Source organism: Oncorhynchus masou, chromosome 9 (genome assembly GCF_036934945.1).
Source record: "Oncorhynchus masou masou isolate Uvic2021 chromosome 9, UVic_Omas_1.1, whole genome shotgun sequence".
Lineage (NCBI taxonomy): Eukaryota > Metazoa > Chordata > Actinopteri > Salmoniformes > Salmonidae > Oncorhynchus > Oncorhynchus masou.
Genome location: NC_088220.1, coordinates 25,548,076 through 25,566,585, shown reverse-complemented (window position 1 = coordinate 25,566,585; position 18,510 = coordinate 25,548,076). Strand labels below are relative to the sequence as shown.

General features: G+C 41.0%; 1 protein-coding gene across 1 annotated transcript; it reads left to right on the top strand.

Moving 5' to 3' along the window:
* Positions 1-218: 218 nt before the first annotated feature.
* On the top strand, positions 219-17,092 carry LOC135545725 (putative monooxygenase p33MONOX). The gene is made up of 8 exons (XM_064973542.1): positions 219-367; positions 4,307-4,408; positions 4,645-4,832; positions 5,063-5,180; positions 8,316-8,443; positions 13,990-14,129; positions 15,094-15,281; positions 15,475-17,092. Exons 2-8 carry the CDS (start codon positions 4,381-4,383, stop codon positions 15,681-15,683), a joined length of 999 nt encoding a protein of 332 aa, XP_064829614.1. The 5' UTR covers positions 219-367; positions 4,307-4,380; the 3' UTR covers positions 15,684-17,092.
* Positions 17,093-18,510: the final 1,418 nt, after the last annotated feature.

Sequence of the window (18,510 nt, the reverse complement as noted above, 5' to 3'; positions counted from 1 at the left end):
AATTGTAATAATTGGGATGTTGCTGTGAGGTGTGACCATTGTACAAAATCAAATGCATTTCAAAACGTTTCTCTGGTCTCTGCATCATGTCTAGAATCAAGACAGACAAACCCATGCACCAGGGAGGAGTCAAGACTTTCATTTTTAGAATTCCCATTCCAGCATGATCACTTCCGTTATTTTTCAGAATGCTCATTCATTGGTCCGGTGCTTCACCGCTTGTCACTGCACTTGTTAATTTGCGTGCCCATCCTAAAGTCATGGATGAGGCCGTTGTCTGTTTGTTCACCAAAATCGGATCAAACATAGCGCGGTTACGACAGTGAGTGGACTTTATTGAGGCATAGCAGGTACATCGTCATCATAGGTGAGAAATCTCTACAATTTATAACTGCATCTTGTCATGTTTCTGTAATAACCAATATGATCAATACATGTTTTTTTATTGCGTCGGTGGTTGGGTTATAGCCTATGTGTAATTATATTTTAATAGCCTACAGCAATAGTAGCCTACCTTAATATCAATATAATGATATTTGTATTATAAGTAGGCCTATAATATTCATGGTTTATCAATTAAATATTTTTGTGGCGCATGTAGCCGATCGTATGAATTTAATTCCAGTATTCTGCCTGCCTTTCGCGTAATCTTTTAGAAATTGGGAGTTGACTCTTTATACTGACTCGGATCTTTTCGACTCGTTCAGTCAAATGAACGAATCTTCCGACTCATTTCGTTCATTTGAGTCAGTAGACCTCATGCCCAGAGCACGTAGGACCCCCTATCGGCGAACGATGAACTAAAAACTCGAAAGAATCAAGATTCTCACCATAGGGGGTTTATCGGAGCTGTCATATGTGACAGAAAATTTGAAAACTGTGCTTCAAACAATGTACATTTGTGACTGCTAGCCATATAAATACGATTATTTATTGATACATTTGAAAGGAGGTCAAAATTGCGGCGCAACCGGACTAGATTAAGAACGACTCTTGGCAGAATATAACGGTTTGACAGCCGCGGGGGAGATTAGCCAATGTCCTTCTTCTTGAAAGTTTATGGCAGACTACACCTACTGGGTAATGTAACAACAAAAAATTTCCATGGGGGGATGATAAATCAAACAACCTTCCCACTCCTTCCGTCACAGTTCAAATCACATCCCTACACAGCCTCAGGTGCCTGGGAGGACGGAGCATGCATCGACAGAATTCCTTGTAATGCCTCTGCAGAAAAATCCACGAGTCCCCCCCAAAAAATGCTCAGCCGCATTCACAATGCCTATTTTCTCCGTTGCGCTGTGCAGTTGATAAACAAAGTAATACACGCTACAAAGTCCACCTTCTTAACATACAACATGTCAGGATCCGTATGTTATGTTGACGAGGGACATCATCTAGTGTCTTTACTCCTACTACCATTACTTCACTTCTTTCTGCCACTCTTCTCACCGCGTCTGGACAGGACACATTCTGGTCAGCCATTATCCTTGCCGCATCTGTTTCCTTCACCCTGCCTAACAGGACACTTCAGAAATTCGGGTGCAATGTTCACAAACCACAATTGCAGCATTTAGGCTCAGCAGGCATATAATACTCCTCCCGTCTACATACACTTGACACATGATCAAGTAATTTACGTTTGTATACTGCAAGATTTTGCTCCAACAATTAGCTCAGTTGGTCAGGTGTGGTGCACACCTCTGGGCGGTATACTGCATTTTCCGATATACCAGTATTGGTGCAAGGAGCGTTTTAAGTTATTACTTTTACCTTCGATAACGGTATTTGAACGTTTGGTTTGTTAAATGTGATACGATATGTGTAACGTCGATTTAGTTTACTTCACTTCTTGAGTCATCTCTCTCCGCTCTCACTCTCCACGCAGCTTTCCACACAGACCCAGCCCCGCCCCTGTCACGCAGGGAGCGCATGTGATGTTCCTCGACCACTACTAGACACTTGCGTTCAATCTACATGGTCAATGTGAACATATCAATGTTGATGAACAACGATGCTGTTTTCACTTTGATTCTTAATATAAATTCACCAGTATTCTATAATGACACTATTAATTTGTGTTTCTTACACCTGCAAACAGGTAATTAGCAAATTGGGCCTAAATATTGTTAGCCGCTAATGGTAATCGCTAGTTAGTTGGCTGGCTAACGTTAGCTAGCTAGCTAATAAATGTACTGAGTTGGAGCAAATGTAGTTAGCTATACAGCCTGATAATAACAGTGATGGTATAGACCTAAATCAGCATGTTGTGTAACAATATGTTCCAAATCAAAATAGTAATATGCGAAGCATGAATACGGTCACTACATGAAGTAGCTAAGAGAAAATATTCAATGTATCCAAAGATTATAGGGTCCCATAGGAAACACTTAACACGGGTTCCTACCTTGTCACAATAACTCATCCCTTGTATTTCCATTCGTTGTCATGTCAAACAACACTTATTCAAAGTGCCCACTATATATTCTAACTATATAATTACAATAATCATAATCCACGATTCCATCAATTAACGCAAGTGTTTTGCTCTAAATCTTAAATTAAATTTCAATTGCAACATTTGGTTCAAAATAAGGCTTAGATTGTTTGTCCATATCGTCTATGTGGCAGAAATGGATGTAAATGCTGAAAATAATTTTTGGCTGAAGTTGAATTGTATAAAACAATCAGAATAGAGAAAGACCCCTAGACCTTCTAGCCCGAAGTCCAGCGCGCTATTGACTGCCGCAAAAGCATACTCGAGTCGATATCCTTATAAACCCAGGGTTGTTACAATATACACTTTTTTTTCTAAAAACATAAATTACTGTAATATGACATTTTGACCATATCGCCCAGTCCTACCTGACTAACTGAGCTAATGTATTTGTTCAGTGATTGCCTAAATTCAACACACCTGCATGGTATTCCAGGTCAGTTAACTCAAAAACATATGAAGTGGCTATCGTTCGAGAACTGCAGCAGCCACACAAACGATTCGCTCTTGAGTTCGAGTGTTGAGCAGAAGGCTGTGTGTTTTGGTTCTACAAAGCTGTGTCCAATAACATTCAATAATCAAATGATTCCATTTTTTCACAACGCAATAACTTGTCCGTTATTTTCCTTCTCTATGATGCCTGTAACATGATTTTTCTGCTGTGCACATGATGGACTGTTGGTTGTCGTCAGTGAAAAGAGTCGTTCAAAAAGAACGAATCGTTTGCGAACTTCACATCAATATTTTTGTGCAAGTCACTGTCCAGCTGGCAAGTGCTGCTGCTGACGTTGTCAATTTCAGTTTAGGTTAAAGCTATGCTGTCTTGACTTTCACAATCGCATGTTTCTCATGTTCTGCAAATACTTTTTACCTCATATTACTGCTTCCCCAATCTATTTCTGACCTTTTAAACAGCAGCCTGCTATGGTAGGCTATATACATACTTATTTTCCACCATAATTTGCAAATAAATTCAAAAAAAATCCTACAATGTGAATTTCTGGATTTTTTTCCCTCATTTTGTCTGTAACAGTTGTAGTATACCTATGATGAAAATTACAGGCCTCTCATCTTTTTAAATGGGAGAACTTGCACAATTGGTGGCTGACTAAATACTTTTTTTGCCCCACTGTATGTCTTCTCCATGGTATCTCCACGATTCAGGAATTTAATCTCATAGAATTTTGGGAATGGGGTTAAAAGAATAGCATTTGTTACTGATCTGTTGGTAAGATTTGTCGTAGATGAAGGAGAGTTTAGGCCACAAAGTACTGGGATAATTGTTATAGGAATGCATGTTGTGCAAACAGCATTGGTCTGTTGCAACTTGCAATAAGAAAACAAAGTCAATTGATTAATACTCTTGCATAAAAGCCTACAAATATACATTGAAATATTGCTTCACCTTCACCATCTGGTGTGGACACTGTAACATGGTTGTGTGACGAGTGTGACTTCCTGTCTTTCCATGACATGACTCTGATGTTGTGACCTTTTGTAACATAGGCTTCTGGTAACCTGACTCGGGTCTATTTGGGGGTCAGAACACCTCCCATGACAGTGTGCTCTTCCCGAAAACAAACATAAAACCAAACGTTTATTAATTAGTGTGTATAACCTCAGTGATTCTCACATCACATTGTATTATTGTATGACATTATTCATAAAGCAATTTTTGTTGTTGTATCAGGACCCTATCCACAAAGCGTCTCTGAAGCGTCTCTGAAGTTGCCTTGTGGATACGGGCCCAGGCCTCTGGAACTCTGCCCCTTTATTAACTTATGTTGGGTTTTATGCTGACCTCTGCAGATTAGGAAGCCAGTCAAGATCTCCACATTCACCTTCACTCGCATAGATCCTGGTCCTCCATAGCACACTGCAGAATGGGATCCAGACAGGGTGATATACCAGGTAATACATGATGAACATCCTCCTTCATTGATCACGTGTGAAACACATCATCAAAGATGAAAGCAAATAGAATTGATGACTAGTAACATCACTTTGATTCCCAACATAACAAGATAGTCAATGTGATGGTGTGCTTCTTCATTTGACACACAAATGGTCCACTAGCGATCAAATAAATGAGGTAAGGTTATTAAATGTTGCTCTAATGTTTCTCTTGCCGTTGTCTCCAATTCCAGCATTGGAGTCTGGTGTATCGGGGGGATTCTTTGGGGGGTTCTCTTCCCCCATTGGTATGTCCAGACGAGCCTTTAGCTATGACGAGGCCCTGGACGCTCCCATGCACTCCCCTCCCCCTGACATGTGTGTCAACAACCCATGGAAGGACCCTCTCATCCCACAGAGGAAGTTCAAGAGGATTGTTGAGGTACATAACCTAAATATATCGTAGTTATCTATCCTGTTACTACATACAGTACAGAAGTTTATAAGTTGTGTAATAGTACTTGTTGTGTAACGGCAACTGTAACGCTCAATGTCCAACCTGACCGAGGTTATCACTGTAGAGTTTAATGAACCGTTGCTGGGAGAGTGACCACACATAAAGCACCTAGTATTGTGTTCATATTAAACCCATTGGCCTGTTGTTATGTCAAGGAGGACGAGAGTGGCACTGGCAGTCAATTTAACGTGGCAACAGCAGCAGCACCGGTCAAGCCCACTGTCCCCGTGGTCAAGGCCAAAGCCTCCTCTCTCATGAACACACTCATGATCAGTAAGTAGGAAAACAAACTCACATTGTCAACTTTACAATGTATCTACACATTCAACATGCTAACACGGTGAGACACTTGACAACTTTACAATGTATCTACACATCCAACATGCTAACACCGTGAGACACTTGACAACTTTACAATGTATCTACACATCTAACATGCTAACACGGTGAGACACTTGACAACTTTACAATGTATCTACACATCCAACATGCTAACACGGTGAGACACTTGACAACTTTACAATGTATCTGGACATCCAACATCGTTACACGGTGAGACACTTGACAACTTTACAATGTATCTACACATCCAGCATCGTTACACGGTGAGACACTTGACAACTTTACAATGTATCTGCACATCCAACATGCTAACACGGTGAGACACTTGACAACTTTACAATGTATCTACACATCCAACATGCTAATTACACAATAGCATTAATGAGGCTATCATGTATACAGGGGGTACCGGTACTCAGTCAGTGTGCGAGGGTACAGGTTAGAGGTCATTTGTTCATGTAGGTTGGGGTGAAGTGACTGCATAGATAATAAACAGCGAGTTGCAGCAGTGTTCAAAACACTGCTGCTACTCCGGTGGCCATTTGATTAATTGTTCAGCAGTCTTATGGCTTGGGGTAGAAGCTGCTAAGGAGCCTTTTGGTCCTGGACTTGGCGCTCCGGTACTGCTTGCCGTGCGGTAACATGTTAACATAGTGAGATACCTGTCAACTTTGCAAAGTAACTAGACATCCAACATGCTAACACAGTAAAACATCCCATATTGTAGAAATATCTGAATAGATGGGTATACAGTTGAAGTCGGAAGTTTACATACACCTTAGCCAAAAACATTTAAACTCCGTTTTTCACAATTACTGACATTTAATCCTATTAAAAAATTCCCTGCCTTAGGTCTTAGCTAGGATCACCACTTTATTTTCAGATTGTGAAATGTCAGAATAATACTAGAGAGAATTATTTATTTCAGCTGTAATTTCTTTTATCACATTCCCAGTGGTTCAGAAGTTTACATACACTCAATTAGTATTTGGTAGCTTTTCCTTTAAATTGTTTAACTTGGATAAAACGTTTTGGGTAGCCTTCCACAAGCTTCCCACAATAAGTTGGGTGAATTTTGACCCATTCCTCCTGACAGAGCTGGTGTAACTTAGTCAGGTTTGTAGGCCTCCTTGCTCGCGCATGCTTTTTCAGTTCTGCCCACACATTTTCTATGGGATTGAGGTCAGGGGTTTGTGATGGCCACTCCAAACCCTTGACTTTGTTGTCCTTAAGCTATTTTGCCACAACTTTGGAAGTATGCTTGGGGTCATTGTCCATTTGGAAGACCCATTTGTGACCAAGCTTTAACTTGCTGACTGATGTCTTGAGCTGTTGCTTCAATATATCCACATAATTTTCCATCCTCATGATGCCATCTATTTTGTGAAGTGCACCAGTCCCTCCTGCAGCAAAGCACCCCCACAACATGATGCTGCCACCCCCGTGCTTCACGGTTGGGATGGTGTTCTTTGGCTTGCAAGCCTCTCCCTTTTTCCTCCAAAAATAACGGTGGTCATTATGGCCAAACAGTTCTATTTTTGTTTCCTCAGACCAGAGGACATTTCTCCAAAAAATACGATCTTTGTCCCCATCTGCATTTTCAAACTGTAGTCTGTCTTTTTAATGGCGGTTTTGGAGCAGTGGCTTCTTCCTTGCTGAGCGTCCTTTCAGGTTATGTCAATATAGGACTTGTTTTACTGTGGATATAGATACTTTTGTACCTGTTTCCTCCAGCATCTTCACAAGGTCTTTTGCTGTTGTTCTTGGATTGATTTGCACTTTTTCCACCAAAGTACGTTCATCTCTAGGAGAGAACGTGTCTCCTTCCTGAGCGGTATGACGGCTGCTTGTTCCCATGGTGTTTATACTTGCGTACTATTGTTTGTACAGATGACCGTGGTACCTTCAGGCACTTGAACATTGCTCCCAAGGATGAACCAGACTTGTGGAGGTCTACAATTAATTTTGGCTGATTTCTTTTGATTTTCCCATGATGTCAAGCAAAGAGACACTGAGTTTGGAGGTAGTCCTTGAAATATATCCACAGCTACACCTCCAATTGACTCAAATTATGATGATGTCAATGAGCCAATTGTCAATTATCAGAAGCTTCTAAAGCCATGACATCATTTTCTGGAGTTTTCCATACTGTTTAAAGGCACAGTCAACTTAGTGTATGTAAACTTCTGACCCACTGGAATTGTGATACAGTGAATTATAAGTAAAATAATCTGTCTGTAAACAATTGTTGGAAAAATTACTTGTGTCATGCACAAGGTAGATGTCCTAACCGACTTGCCAAAACTATAGTTTGTTGACAAGAAATGTGTGGAGGAGTTGAAAAATTTGTTTTAATGACTCCAACCTAAGTCTATGTAAACTTCCAACTTCAAATGTATATATTGCACTGTATAGATCAGTGATGGGCAACTTGCGAATAGTTTAATATAATAGAATACCCAAGGTCTTTCAATTAGAAAACACACAGTCACTCAATTAGCCCATGTCAGCTACATTTTTTGAGATTGGTAAGTTAGTATATTGGCCAGCTATTTAAACTTGTAGTAAGCATGGTCCAATGACTGACCGTAGCCGGGCCCATTGATCATCAATTTTCATATTAAACACTGCAAACATTTGCCTCCACCCTGTTGCAAAATGGGTAGAATTATTTTTCTGTAAAACTGAACATTCTTCTCTCCACCCCATGGCAAAATTCTTAGAATTGTATGAAATTAGTTATAAAATTACAAAATCTTCTCTCCACCTCATGGCAAAATGTGTAGAATATCAGTAAATGAACTTTAAAACTTAAAATGTTTATCTTCACTGTCACGATGGGGGCCGCTAAAAATGTTTTGCTCGCAGGGGGTGGGGGGAGTTCAGTTTTTGTTGTTGTCCCCACCCCCATCAAAGTTGCCCATCCCTGCTCTAGATGATAGGAATGACATAGAAAGATATATGGGATAGGATGGATGACATAATATCATTGCATTCAACATTGCTGCGCTAGACTAGTACACCACACTAGACTTGTATGTCCTACTGCTGACTGTGGTCCTTCAGAGCAGACCCAGGAGAGCCTCCAGAGGTTTGAGCTCCAGGCAGGGCTAACAGAAGCTGGCTACACCCCCCACAAGGGCCTCTCTGCAGAGGACACACGATTCCACCGCCTGGCTGAGGGGCAGATGCCTGTGAGTATGACAGGGACTGGAGGATTGACTGTTGGCACTGATACAAGAACAGCTTACCCTTGGAAAAAGCATATCCCTGTCCACTGGAGGGGTGGGTGTTGGGGGGGGGGGGGGTAATGCTAAACCCCTCATCAAAGCATAAGTTAATATTAGTTCAGACTCATGCTATCAGACATACCATTTTGTATTCACTGATGACATTTGCATTTAAAGTTTAGCTAAATGTGGTCTACGATATGCAAGTCAGGTACTAAGGCAAGAACATTATCAGAAGTTCTGTAAATGTATTTGAGAATTTGATCATAGCTGTTCTGCTATTGTTACTGTATGTTTCAATGCAGAACCAAGAAATGCTTTTGCGAGATTGAGAAAAACTGTAATGTTTGTAAATAGTTGGTGTAATTCCAGTCCTTTGATCAGTGCAGACTCATGCTATCTGAGTCATGCTACCTGACATACCATAGGTGGATGGGAGCAGGACATAGTGTTATATAAGAGCAATCAATCTTGAAGAACTAGAAACATGCTGTCTTCCTCTAGAGTGTGCTTGGATCTTTTTTGCTTTTTTTTAAGACCAGTATAATATAAATCTTGAATGTAACCATCATGTGTGTGTCTGCTTGCCTGTGCAGTTGTTGTCTCTGTGGTGAATGATTAGGCTTGGGCCAGGGGTCAATGAGACTGTCCAAAGGGGTTGCATACAAGTGTCAACAGTTTGGATTCCATAGACCCATGTCCAGGCTGCATCATCAAAGGGGCTTGTTTATGTTGAAGTGAATATGACAACATCCAATTTCAGATAAAGATGGTTATCGTGAACTACAGCACTGCAGATGTCATCATGGAATTGATTACCTAGCAAACTAGCAAGCCAGCGAGGCAAGGTAAAATATCCCAAACAGCGCCAGACAGAGCCAGAACAATAATATACTTGTTGAACATAGCTATAGCCACCAGTCTGGTTTATTTTCATAGTCATCGCTTATTCACTTTGATGCGAGGATGGGTGTGCAAAGCTCGAATGTGTCATTTGCTTGTAAAGAAAAGATGTCTCTATAGAGCCAACCGATCGCATGCTATTCTTGAATATGCACATATAATATGTTACATATAAGCTTAGCTATGCATATATACAGTACATACTGAACTTGTACACGTGTACATAAATAGAATACACTGCTTTAGAACATGACCTACCGCTTGCATGTAAATATCTGACTGGATAGAATCTCCAACAGTGGCCAAGGGTATATTGTCATGACTGCAAAGTGTCCCGATATCTTTTCCAACTGTCCATTATATGGTTTTAATGCCCATTCTAGAATGCCCTTCAAGCCAATCAGAAACAAGTATTCAACAATGCTGTGGTATAAATAAGAAATAAGGCCTGAGGGGATATGTTATGAGGCCAATATACTGTACTATGACTAAGGGCTGTTCTAATGCACAAGGCTGTAGTATATTGGTCATATACCACACATGCCTGAGGTGCCATATTGTTATTATAAACCGGTTACCAATGTAATTAGAACAGTAAACAAGTAGTTTTGCGTCATACCCGTGGTATATTTAAGCAATAAGGCACGAGGCGGTGTGGTATATGGCCAATATACCACGGCTAAGGGCTGTTATGCATGACGCAAGACGGTGTGCCTGCGTCATGCATGTTCTTTTGACACTTGTAGTAAACCATAGCTAATGCCGTATGTTCCACTGTATTTCTCTGTGCTTTGCATGTTGCCAGGCAACACACTTAAAATGACACGATCGCCCATATTTTCCTGAAACAGCCAATCAGAAAGCCTGTAATAAATGGGATTTTTTTTCCCTGGTTTGTAGCTAACTTAGCTAGCTACACATCATTGTACCTCCGTCTCCGTGCTTTATTTGTCAATTAAACTTGAATACAAAATACGAATAATGGATAAAATGACAGAGTGGATCGTACTGGAAAGTCAAAGGAATCTTCTCATGAAAAGGTATTTCATTACATTTATTGTTTCATTTTTCCTTGACAATATCCTGTATGTCGAGGCCTATAACGTTCGCTAAATTAACCTAACAGTAAAATAAACGGAGGCCTATCGTACGTTAGCAACACAAAAAGCTGAAACGAAGATAATTTAACATACAGTATATACACAATGACTAGTCATATAGCTGATTGGGTAATACTTATTAACTTCTGGGTAACGTTATACCGCTAACAGAAACGGGGACACTTTGTGCTAGCGAACTAACGTTAGCTAACAACTACTGTAGCTTGCTAGCTGACGTTGTTTGGTGAGGTCCGGGTTAAACAAACAGTTGATCAGGCTTGAGCCAGTTTTTGCCAGTCTGGCCCAAGCGTGTGTTGACGAACCTTCGATTCCGTAGCACATCGATACAATATATATACTACGTTTTTGTTGTTGTTGTTCGTTTCAACAGCGCATACAATCACATTTTTTCATAGTTGAGTGATTTATTGCCACTTGTAACAATTAACGTTAAAATAAATAGTTACTTTTGCTGCACATGTATGTGTACCCTGAGTATACAAAACATTATGAACAACTTCTTCCTAATATTGAGTTCATAAGAACCGCCTGAATTCGTCGGGGCATGGACTCTACAAGGTGTATAAAGCATTTCACAGTGATGTCAGCCCATGTTGACTACAATGCTTCCCACAGTTTTGGGTGGTGGACCATTCTTGATACACACGGGAACCTGTTTTTTGAAGTGGATTTAACAGGTGACATCAATAAGGGATCATTGGATTCACCTGGTTAGTCTGTTATGGAGTGTTCTTCATGTTTTGTATACTCAGCATAGATAGTACATTTTATGTTTTCAGTATATCACAAACTGTTTCTCCGCATTGGTTTTTGATTTGGACAAGTTAAAGCTGTGTTTTGACATTTGGCTATTTATAAAAATGTCTTGTCAACAGGAAGCAGTGACAGCATAATTTTCAACTTATGTTTTAGGATTATAAATGGATCTTTCTAATGGTATTGTACTTAATCATGTAAAAACTGTGGAATGAGTCTGAAATTGTGCTGCAATTTATTTATTTTCATGATATACCAGAAATCACAATCGAGAGTGCCCTTCCTACTAAAAGGGTGTGCTCTATCAATGTCACATAGTCAGAGATTTACCCCCCTCCTGGGTCTTTGACAGGTACATGGGTGTGACATAAACATGTGGTCCCTGACCAACCGGCTGGAGCCGTGGTCGACACCAGATTTGGAATCGACAGGCAGGGTTCCAAAAGGTTATGTTTCGGTCAGGTGCTGAAACCCTAGAGGAAACCCTTAGATAGAATGTTAGGAGCAGAGCAAACCAAGAGGGGACAGACAGTGCATCAGCCACATTGGAATGATGAGCAGTACAGTGAGCAGAACTTACGGAGATAGTACACACGGAAGTACGGGATATTCATCCCAATATTCCTCAACAGAATGGAGGATGAACATTGAGAATATTGTTACAGAGATGGTAGTAACCAAAATCCACAGACTCAAAATGGTAAGATTGGAGCTTTTTCACTAGCCTATAGCATAGGACTATGGACTATTAGCTGAGAAACTCTCTCTAGATTGCCTAATCTTTGGTGAATATAGGTCGACCGATTATGATTTTTCAACGCCAATACCGATTGGAGTACCAAAAAAGCAGATACCGATTAATCGGCCGGTTTTTATTTGTAATAATGACAATTACAACAATACTGAATGATCACTTATTTTAACTTAATATAATACATCAATAAAATAAATTTAGCCTCAACTAAATAATGAAACATGTTCAATTTGGTTTAAATAATGCAAAAACAAAGTGTTGGAGAAGAAAGTAAAAGTGCAATATGTGCTATGTAAGGAGGCTAATGTTTCAGTTCCTTGCTCAGAACATGATAACATATGAAAGCTAGTGGTTCCTTTTAACATGAGTCTTCAATATTCCCGGGTAAGAAGTTTTAGGTTGTAGTTATTATAGGACTATTTCCCTCTATACCATTTATATTTCATTAACCTTTGACTATTAGATGTTCTTATAGGCACTTTAGTATTGCCAGTGTAACAGTATAGCTTTCCTCGCTCCTCCCTGGGCTCGAACCAGCAACATAACGACAACAGCCACCATCGAAGCAGTGTTACCCATGCAGAGCAAGGGGAACAACTACTAGAAGACTCAGAGCGTTTGAAACGCTATTAGCGTGCGTTAACTAGCTAACCATTTCACTTCGGTTACACCAGCCTCATCTCCGGGAGTTGATAGGCTTGAAGTCATAAACAGTTAAATGCTTGACGCACAACAAAGAGCTGCTGGCAAAACGCACGAAAGTGCTGTTTGAATTAATGTTTACGCGCCTGCTTATGCCTAGCACCTCTGTCAGATACTTAGATACTTGTATGCTTGTATGCTCAGTCAGATTATATGCAACGCAGGACATGCTAGATAATATCATCAACCATGTGTAGTTAACTAGTGATTATGAATGATTGTTTTTTTATAAGATAAGTTAAATGCTAGCTAGCAACTTACCTTGGCTTACTGCATTCGTGTAACAGGCAGTCTCCTTGTGGAGTGCAACGAGAGAGAGGCAGGTCGTTATTGCGTTGGACTAGTTAACCGTAAGGTTGCAAGATTGGATACCCCGAGCTGTCATGGTGAAAATCTGTCTTTCTGCCCCTGGTCGAGGCAGTTAACCCACCGTTCCTAGGCCGTAATTTAAAATAAGAATGTGTTCTTAACTGACTTGCCTAGTTAAATAAAGGTATATAAAAAAAATTAAAAAGTCAAATCGGTGCCCAAAAATACAGATTTCTGATTGTTATGAAAACTTGAAATCGGCCCTAATTAATCGGCCATTCTGATTAATCGGTCGACCTCTAATTGCTACCTACCTGGGGAACCATATTGGCAGGGTTATCCTGCTATGGATAATATGGGTAATAGGGATGTTTGGTGACAGGTCTTGAGGGTGGTTTGGTTTCTTTCTGGGTGGGTGCAGAACATGTGGTTTGCCTGTCTTGTTTGGCCTAGGAAGAACACTCCCTGGCTTGATGCGTTTAAGTTATACACATAATAAAAATACTTGATATGCAGTGAGCTTCTAATTTTGGACTGATGGGAATGGGATCCCTGCATAGAGAGGGGTATTAGAAGGCCAATTGTCTTTGTGCCGGTCCAGTGGACTTTGTAGCCTGTTGGCCCACCAGAGAATCTTCAATCCTTCTGTTCAGTGCCCCCTGAGTGGCTATCTCTCCCATTGATTGAGGTTAAGGGCGGTCAACGGTTTCCAATAACCCTTAGTTTGGCACAGAAGCAAAAAGGAGGGGGGGGGGGGCAGGCCAAACTGGGCTTTGGTTTGTGTGTTTGTGGCCAGCCATCATTTGACTCGCCTCAATGTCACAATCTTGCTGTGTCTTCTTACCATGTGTGTTGTCTGTAAATGTCTTGCAAAACACACACCTCTCTCTCCCTCATGGGCTGCAGACAGGGAGCTACTGAACAACATCTCTAAGCTGCATCTTTCTTCCTCTTTGTCTCTGCAGAAGCTGAGAATGCCAAGTGGGGACTTCAAGGAGGACAGGCTTTCGACATCAGCTCAATCCACCCCTTGTGGCACCCCTTCCGGGACCCCCTCCGTTACCCCCAGCGTCAGTCCCCACGGATCACCGATACTCAACCGCAGGTATGTAGTAGAATATAACTTATCCACTGATACTCAACCGCAGGTATGTAGTAGACTATAACTTATCCACTGATACTCAACCCCAGGTATGTAGTAGAATAGAATTTCTCCGCTGATACTCAACCCCAGGTATGTAGTAGAATAGAACTTCTCCACTGATACTCAACCCCAGGTATGTAGTAGAACTTCTCCACTGATAGTCAACCCCAGGTATGTAGTAGAATAGAACTTCTCCGCTGATACTCAACCCCATGTATGTAGTAGATTAGAACTTTTCCACTGACACTCAACCCCAGGTATGTAGTAGAACTTCTCCACTGATAGTCAACCCCAGTTATGTAGTAGAATAGAACTTCTCCACTGATACTCAACCCCAGATATGTAGTAGAATAGAACTTCTCCGCTGATACTCAACCCCATGTATGTAGTAGATTAGAACTTCTCCGCTGACACTCAACCCCAGGTATGTAGTAGAACTTCTCCACTGATAGTCAACCCCAGGTATGTAGTAGAATAGAACTTCTCCACTGATACTCAACCCCAGATATGTAGTAGAATAGAACTTCTCCACTGATAGTCAACCCCAGGTATGTAGTAGAATAGAACTTCTCCACTGATACTCAACCCCAGGTATGTAGTAGAACTTCTCCACTGATAGTCAACCCCAGATATGTAGTAGAATAGAACTTCTCCGCTGATACTCAACCCCATGTATGTAGTAGATTAGAACTTCTCCACTGACACTCAACCCCAGGTATGTAGTAGAACTTCTCCACTGATAGTCAACCCCAGGTATGTAGTAGAATAGAACTTCTCCACTGATACTCAACCCCAGATATGTAGTAGAATAGAACTTCTCCACTTTTCTCAGAATAAGCAATAGATGCAAAGATTAATTTCAGATGGCACTTTTGTGTACAACTGTTCCATGTCTCTAATATTGTTAATGTGTGTGGGGGCACAGGAGCTGGTTCAACAGCCTGAGTCCAGCACCGTTTCTCACCACACCGGAGCTCGGCAGTCCTAACTTCAGCCCAGAAATGGGAGGCAATGAGGGAGGAGGAGCAGGAGGGGAGAGGTGGAGCTTCTTTGGAACTTCTCGCCCAGTAGTACAGAAGTCCTCTACTGACCCTGGTTCAGAAACCAACACAGGTGAGAAATCAGTCCCTCAGGAGTCTCTATTATTATGACTGTTGGCTGAGCTGTCATTGTGGACTTTGTGTTCCCGAGAGAGAATGCTTTTAAGACTGACTTGGAATGTAATGGATGTTGTTGTTTTTGCTATATTGATTATATACCTTTTTGTTAGTTGAGTAACGTCCTTGTCTCCTCTGCTGTCCCTCAGGCTTCACTCTACAGTCGTACTTTGGCGTGCCAAAGTCCAACACCATGGAAGGCATTAAGACCCAGGTCAACCTCATGGTGGATGACCCTGCCAAGTTCAACCCCCCGAAGATCGAGATCAGCGGCATCGAGGGTAAGAGACCCCCCCAGACTCGCCCGCACAAACTCAAACCCCGGGACATGAACGTCCTGACGCCGTCAGGATTCTGATACCCCCAGGAACCCCTTCTCCTGAATTCTACCGACCCTCCTTGGTCCAATTAAAGCACCAAATGGAGTATTTCCAACCACCTCGCCTCAAGAGGGTCACTTCTTCAGTTTCTGGGTGCTTTGGCATATGGTGCCCGGTTGCCATTGTTGTCTGCGATGTCATGAGATTGAAATGGTGGTTTTGATTTCTCATGAGTCACTGAACCAGTATCTGTGCTTGAGGAAACGGTAATGTCTCATGAGTCACTAAACCAGTACCTGTGCTTGAGGAAACGGTAATGTCTCATGAGTCACTAAACCAGTACCTGTGCTTGAGGAAACCGTGAATATGACGAGATCTTCTCTGATGCGCAGGGTCCTTCAAGTCAAAGTCCCATTAACCGGCTCTTCAAAGGTTATGTCAAAATACATTTGGTACTCACCACAATATGGCGTTTACGCAGAGGAACTATCGTCGTTACTGCCGTTACGCATGGCGTTTACCTCCTAAAAATGTATTTTGCGATACTGTACTGCTGCTGGATCAGCCGACCTGTGCGTAGCAGTAATGAGTCATTGTATTTGGCTCATGCGCATTTGGTCAAAAACAAATATTTTTTACTATTTTTTTTTTTTTAACCTTTTTTGAAAGTACATACTGTGTGTAACGGCAGTATGAAGATAGTTGCTCTGCGAAATCCATATTGTGGTGAGTACCGAATGTATTTTGACATAACAGTTGAAGAGCCGGTTAATGGGACTTTGACTTGAAGGATCCCGGGCGTCAGAGGAGATCTTATCATATGGTCTCCTTAAGCCCAGGTACTGGTTCAATCAGTCCCCTGCTCTGACTGACAAAAACCGCCATGGTTCATTATATTGAACTCCCTCTCGCTAAAAGCACTGTACAGCCCCCAGCCAATGCAATTTCACTCAACTAGACTCCATCACCTCTGACAGTCTTATGTTTTCGTAGTTTGATTAGTTTTGTATAGTTATTTTGGGGGGTGGGGCAGTGATGTGCTCTTACTGATGTTGTGCCTAAGCTTGCTTCTGACATCTGCCATATCAGTCAACTTTTTATTTGACAGTCTTAGTACTATTACTTAAGTTCGTTATTGGATGAGAGTGTGGCTACTGCTAACCTGGAATTTAAAAATAATAATAATATCAAATCCAGATATTATGTTATTGGTATTAAATGGTGTGTTATGATATTTCCATATACAAGTCTGTAATGCTTTAAGAATATATTGATATGAAGGCCTATGCATTGAAGTAGTCATTTGAAATGTGTTTTTATATTAACTATTATTTTTAGAATCAATGCTGTTTTTGCAAGATGTTTATGAATTCCAATAGTTTGTTGCACAAGGGATAGCTTTTCCCACTGAATTCAGCTGTAAATAAACTCAACACAAACGAAATTACTCCCAATGTTTCTGGTCTGAATGTTATTACTCTTAACTCTAAAGGGCTGGGAGACCCCTCCCCACCATATAAAAATACAGGGCAGACTTTGTTTATGAAACAGCTTCAGTCGATTTAAAGATGGACATTTTGGGGGGAATGGGGTTGCTAAACTAGTGTATTTTATGTTGCATGATTGTCTAACATCCCACAGTCTTAAAATCCTCCATTAGGGTCCGCTGTTAAGTCAAATATTTAAGTTGTGAAACTTTTGCTGATTTGACAGTTGCATCTCATGGACGCTAGATGGCACAAGGCTACAGTGATTCATTAAAACGGATTCTTTCTGGATAAGAGTCTTAAGAGCTTTTCACACCTGGATTGTGGCACATTTGCCCAATTTATTATTTTCTAAATTCTTCAAGCTCTGTGAAATTGGTTTTTAATCATAGCTAGACAACAATTTTCAGATCTTGGCATAGATTTAATGATTTAGATGCACTATTGTAAAGTGGCTGTTCCACTGGATGTCAGAAGGTGAATTCACCAATTTGTAAGTCGCTCTGGATAAGAGCGTCTGCTAAATGACTTAAATGTAATGTAATTTAAGTCAAACCTGTAACTTGGCCACGCAGAACGTTCACTGTCTTCTTGGTTAGCAACTCCAGTAAAGATTTGGCCTTGTGTTTGGAAAGTAGACAACCAGGTTTTCCTCTAGTTGGCTCCATTTAGTTTTTTTTTTTATCCTGAAAAGCTCCCCAGTGCTTAATGATTAAAAGAATACCCATAACATGATGCAGGCCACCACTATGCTTGAAAATATGTGGTGCTCAGTAATGTACTGTATTGTATTTGCCATAAACAATACACTTGTGTTCAGGACAAAAAGTTAATTCCTTTGCCACATTTTTTTGCTGTATTGCTTTATTTTGGAATATTTTTATTCTGTACAGCAGAGTTTTTCAAACCCTGAGATTTACCTTCAACTAGCTGATTATTAGAATTGGGTGTGCTAGATTAGGGTTGGAGCAAAAACCTACAGGGCAATTAGGTCAGTATTGTGGAGTAACTACAATGTTGTTGAGCCAGCATGGCTGGCCCTTAAATGTACACGGAGAGCCAACATTAATAATAGACATGTCAGTCTATCAGGACTCCCAAGTGGAGGAGAGATTGACTTCGTCACTGCTTGTCTTTGTAAGAGGTGAATGCACCGAGCTGTCTGTTTAAACTACTTGGACACCCATTAATACCCCACAAGACATGCCACCAGAGGTCTTCACAATCCTTCACAATTCCAGAACAGACTACGGGATGTGCACAGTACTATATAGAGCCATGGCTACATGGAGCTCTATTCCACCTCAGAAAACGGATGCAAGCTGTAGAATCGGTTAACAGATTAAAATACACCTTATGGAACAGCGGGGACTGTGAA